We start from the raw sequence: 5457 nt of genomic DNA on the forward strand, positions 1-5457 counted from the left end.
AGGAAGGAAGGAAGGAAGGAAGGAAGGAAGGAAGGAAGAAAGGAAGGGAAGTGGGAAGGGGGAAGGAAGGAAGGAGGGAGGGAGAGAGGGAAGGAAGGAAGGAAGGAAAGAAGGAAAGGAGGAAGGAAGCAAGGAGGAAAAGGAATTAGTCAATAGTGAAGTAAGTCTAGGTAACATCTCACAAGTCTATGGCCTTTCATATCTCCCCTCTCACCAAACAACTCAAACTCAAAACTAATAGTAATGATAATAACTGATGGACATAAAGAAACAAAAAGGCTTTTCATTATTTGGTTTTCCTTATTTGCTAGAAAGAAATGTAAAGTCTAAACATCTGGATAATTGTCTGCATTCTTTATTCAAAATAGCCTGTTCTTTTTTTAATTTAATTTTATTATGTTAGTCACCATACAGTACATCATTAGTTTTTGATGTAGTGTTCCATGATTCATTGTTTGTGCATAACACCCAGTGCTTCATGCAGAACGTGCCCTCTTAAATACCCATCACCAGGCTAACCCATCCCCCACCCTCCTCCCCTCTAGAACCCTCAGTTTGTTTCTCAGAGCCCATAGTCTCTCATGGTTCGTCTCCCCCTCCGATTTTCCCCCCTTCACAAAATAGCCTGTTTTGAGGACGACACAAGAGTTGAGGGTTAATAAACTTTTGGGTTCCTGGAGATTGTGGGTGTGCATGTACGCACATGGGGGCTACGTGTGTGTGTGTGTGGTGGGGGGGAGACAGACCCAGGAGAGGTGGGGGAAGGGATAACTGAGATCTGGGTTCATAAAACAGAATTCCAGGTCTATTTCTGTATGGGCATTTATTTAGCTTCTTTGTTGTTTTAACTGATCTGATATTGCCCTTTTAGGCCTGGTGCTAAATACAGATGACAGCTAATGATTTTCATCCAATTCACCAATTTCCTCTCCAGTTCACCTGGACAACCCAAGATACTTAAAGGTGCAATTCTCTTTGGAGAACACCACCGCCATTGTATAATAAATGCAAATTATAAATGGGTAGTTGGGTTTAATTTTCCAGCTACCTAATTCTCATAGAGTTCCACAACAAAGTCACTTTAACTTGGTTTTCTTTCCCTAAAAATCATAGTATCAAAAAGTGAAAATCTATTGGGGCAAGCAAGATAAGGAAAGGAAATCAATTTTTGTGGGCATTTGAAAATTCTGGGGGGAAATTCTCTCGGTAATGATAAAGAGTTTTCTAACATTCATAACCAGTTTTCAATACAGAGGGGCTATTTAACAAGATCTTCCTTACCCTTTCAAATTAAAAAAGGTATAAATTATTTAATAATACACAATGAACATAGTTTGTAGAATGTAAAGGTGATTTATTAAAATGCTAACTATGCCTTATTTCTACATAGCGTATTAGGTAACTTTACTTTTTTTTTTTTTTTGTAGTTTTTAATTTTATTATGTTATGTTAGTCACCATACAATACATCATTAGTTTTTGATGTAGTGATCCACGATCCATTGTTTTCGTATAACACCCAGTGCTCCATTCAGTACGTGCCCTCCTTAATACCCATCACCGGGCTAACCAATCCCCCTTCCCCCCGCGTATTAGGTAACTTTAAAAAAATTTGTCACTTGAGACATCTCATTTACTTAGGATAGCCAATGAATTAAGAAAGGAAGAACTTAATATCCATCACCGAGCTAACCCATCCCCCCACCGTATTAAGGAAGGCACATACTGCATGGAGCACTGGGTGTTATACGAAAACAATGAATCGTGGATCAGTACATCAAAAACTAATGATGTATTGTATGGTGACCAACATAACATAATAAAATAAAATTTAAAAAAAAAAGAAAGGAAGATCTTATTCACCTAAGAGCCAAGGGAGGGACAGATTACATACGGGGAATTTGCAGTTTTGAGAGACTTTGGTAGGGTTGAGGGCTAGAGATGCCCCCTCCCACGGAGGTGTGTTGAGATTCTGTTGAAGTCTGGGTAATTGAGGGGCAGTGGTTGGCTGGGGAGAAACGTTATGTCGTCTGCTTCCAGACCCAAGAGGGGATCCTTTTCCCTTTGTAAATTGTTCCACGGTCTGCAGGAAGTTATAGGGGAGACTTGGAATTGAGCTGTAGCACTCAGTCCCTCTGAATTGTGTGCTCACATCAGATGCCTGCCTCCCACCAGCGAGGCCAAGGGATGGGCATGAGACCTCCAAAGGGTGAAGAAGATGTTCTCCCTTTAGGATGTGATGTCTTGAGCAGATGCCCTGCATGGAGGGAATGGCTGCAGGCCCTCATCAGAGCCATGACCCGCTTCTGAGGCCATTCCTGCCAGGAGGGATTTCTATCTCTCCTGATGTCTCTTCAGAGCCACTCCTGCCCACCTCCTCACCCTCCCGCTGATTCTTTCCGTTCCCTCCCTCCATATCTTTCCTATCAATGCCTTTTGCTTAAGTGAAGGCAGTTGCTGGTGTCCTCAAGCAAGAGCTCTGCCCGATTCTGAGGCTGGCGGGCCCATCCCTCCTCTTGGCACTTTGGGGAGCAGGCCTTCCCCTCCTAGCCCTTTGCAGGGGTTAAATCAGTTCTGTAGCTCAGAGCACAGCAGGCAGGAGACCTCCCTTTAGGGCTCATTTTAATGTTTTTCTTAGAACAGGCTTTGCAGGAGTCTTGGGAAGTTTCTCAGCTGGAAATGGGCACTATTTGCCATCCATCTGCCCTCCTGCCCGTCCCCTCCTTGTGGTAAAGTAGGCAGGCATGTGAAAATGGTACTTTTAAGCACATACCCTATCTCCCTAGAAATGATATATGTTTAACAAATATCATTAGTAAGGAAGAAGTCACCTCGGAGATATTTTCTCTATTCTTTTGTACTGAAACAAATTGCTTCTATAACTCTGTGCACATGTTTAGCCCAAAGTGACCGTGCATATCAAACATAGGCAAGGCTGAATCCTTGACCCACACAGACATCATCCAGACTCCATGTAGGTGATATACAAGGATGGTGGTATATTTATTTTCGCCTACCTGGCCACACTTAACACCTGGTGATCCCCGCATCTAAGCCAGACCTGCTCCTTCCTCCCCCATTTTAATTTTCTATCTTCTCACCCTAGTTTGCTTTTATTCATGGCATGTATTTCTACTGGATGTTTTCTACATATTTATCTGTTTGTTTGTGCTCGGTCTCCCCTATTGGGATACAAAACAAAACCATGGCTTTTTGCTCCTCATGGCTCTGTCTACACATGGGTCCATAGTAGGCCCTCAGATACTTTTGATTGAATATGTATTTTGCACACAGCAGGTTCTTAAGAAGGATGTGGTCAATGAGTGTGCGTTTGAATCAACAAACCCAAGCAGGCATATATCTAGGTATTATAGTCCCGAAAGTAGAAATAAAGCCCCGAAGATTCTTGAAAGGCCAGGTAGAGCATGGCATTCACGTCTCTGTGGCCTAAGTTGGCAAGAGTCCTTTTCTGTAGTTTCCTTGGTGCAGCTATGTTAAGGAGTCCCCAGGAGTTGATCAAGAAGATTTCACCTGCTACCACCATCAGCCCAACTCTGCACCTGGCAGGGTTTGGGCTGGCAAAGGGGAAGGGGGGCAGAAAGGGCATTCTCTCTTGCTTTGCCGCATAGTATCCTCCTTATCGAGCCTAAGACTCTGGGTATAATTCTAGCTCCTTCTCAGAAAATGACAGGGTTAAATGATGTTCTGGCAAAAGTCCCATGATTGAGGGAAAAGAGAAGCCCAAACAGGGTGGGAGAAAGAGTAGGGAAGGAAGGGCCTGGTGGAATCATTCTGTGTTTGTCTTTGACCAACTTTGTTAATTACTTTTATTCTTCTGTCTCCTCATCTGTGAAATGGGTTAATCATACTCACTAACAAGTTTGGGTTGGAGATGAAAGGAGGTAACCATCTAAAGCATGAGAAGTTATTAAGTTTCAAAGAGTAGTGACTCCTGGGGGGATAAAAAGCAAATAGAAGAGGAAGGAAGGAGAAAGAAAAGGGCAAGATGAGAAAGTGAAGATCACATTGATCATAATGGGGGATGGAAGAGGATTTCCTGTACCTGATTAGGGCCTGTGAGCACACAGAAACCTGCAGACAGCTGCTTACACTCATGTTCCTGGGAGGCGATTTGGGGAGGAGGTGGGGTTCAGGGAAATCACTAGCACGGAGGATAGAATACATGAAGCCACCAGTGGCTGGTGACCCCAGGTCTTCTCACACTTTGTGCCCCTGCTGGAGAGAGAGTCTGGGTGGAAGAAGAGGGCTCAGGGTCTAGTCCTAGCTCTTGGTGTCTCCGGGGAAATGGCTGCACTTCTCTGAGACTGTTTCCTTGTCAGTGCCTGAGGTGATGGTCCTACCTCCCGGAGGCATGGTGGGAATTCATGAGGAGGCTTTATGCCTTCTAAAGTCATCATCCTTGAGTATCTATTTATTGCAGTTAACACTTAATTGTGAATGGCTTTCCTTTTATTTCTTCTTTATATTACAGCTAAGACACCATACTGTTTTCATTTTGAAATTGTGCATCATTGGGTTTCATGATCTATGGATTTCCATTCAGGGCAAGAGCGGGGCACTGCAAATTCTGGCCGCGGGCAGGAGGCATGGATCAGCGGGAGTGAGGACCGCTGTGTCAGATGGCCCATCTCCAAGCCCCTACACAGGCCTAATCCCAGAACCCCAGGCAACAGGCTCTGAGCTCAGCGCTGCCCCTCTGGCCAACCCTCAGCTGACCCACAGGCCACCGGTTTCCACTCACGGCTCAAGGAAGGGCACATCTTGGTGATCCTGGGAGAGGAGGTCTGCAGGTGCCAAGCTCTCAGCAAGTGTCTCCAGGCTGGAGTCATCCCTCCCAGTCAGAGAGCAAGTGCCTGGGGAGTGCAGGTCAGAGGAAGAGCTCCAAACTGCTCACCAGCCGCTGGACTTTGAGTTTAGGATGGGAGGGGAGGAGCTCCGGGGGGGGGGGGGGGGGTCCTGAAGTGGTTACTGCCTTCACTTTGGACCAGCCCCAGAGCTCCCAGGGCAGCACCTTAGGGGAGGGAAAAGCTCCCAGTCCATGACCTAAGGGAGAGAAAAGAAAAGAAGGTGGGAGAGAGAGAAGAGAAAGAAGGCAGTTTTCTGTTTTTAGTTTTTAGTTTTCTGTTCCAGCAGGTTCTCGTCAGGAGGAGCGCCTCTCTGTGAGGGTGGTGATGGCTGGGGGTGGGGGAGGGGAGGGCTCAAGATACAGTTGAAGGGGTCAGAGATTGAGACATGAGGCGTGTGAGTAAGAGAGAGAAGAGGATGTGCATGGAGAAATGGCTGTGGGTATTGAGGGTCCCTGAGGAAGAGAAGGGGCCTATGGGTAAAGGGTACTGCTCTCCAGGGAAGGAGAGGGGCACGAAATAGCTGGGAAGGCTCTGGACGACGGTGCATCCGAGTAGGGCAAGACGTTGAGGCCTGAGCAGTCAGGGTGCTT

General features: G+C 45.8%; 1 protein-coding gene across 2 annotated transcripts in view; it reads right to left on the reverse strand.

Moving 5' to 3' along the window:
- Positions 1–4849, reverse strand: part of LOC118006488 (alanine--glyoxylate aminotransferase 2, mitochondrial) — a 36141-nt gene extending 31292 nt beyond the window's left edge. For both annotated transcript variants that reach the window (XM_034999166.1, XM_034999165.1), the window contains exon 1: positions 4762–4849. In XM_034999166.1, coding sequence (XP_034855057.1) covers positions 4762–4849 — 88 coding nt within the window. The remainder of the gene's footprint in view (positions 1–4761) is intronic.
- Positions 4850–5457: the final 608 nt, after the last annotated feature.

This window comes from Mirounga leonina, unplaced genomic scaffold (genome assembly GCF_011800145.1).
Source record: "Mirounga leonina isolate KUSES-001 unplaced genomic scaffold, KU_Mleo_1.0 Mir_97, whole genome shotgun sequence".
In the NCBI taxonomy this organism is placed as follows: domain Eukaryota; kingdom Metazoa; phylum Chordata; class Mammalia; order Carnivora; family Phocidae; genus Mirounga; species Mirounga leonina.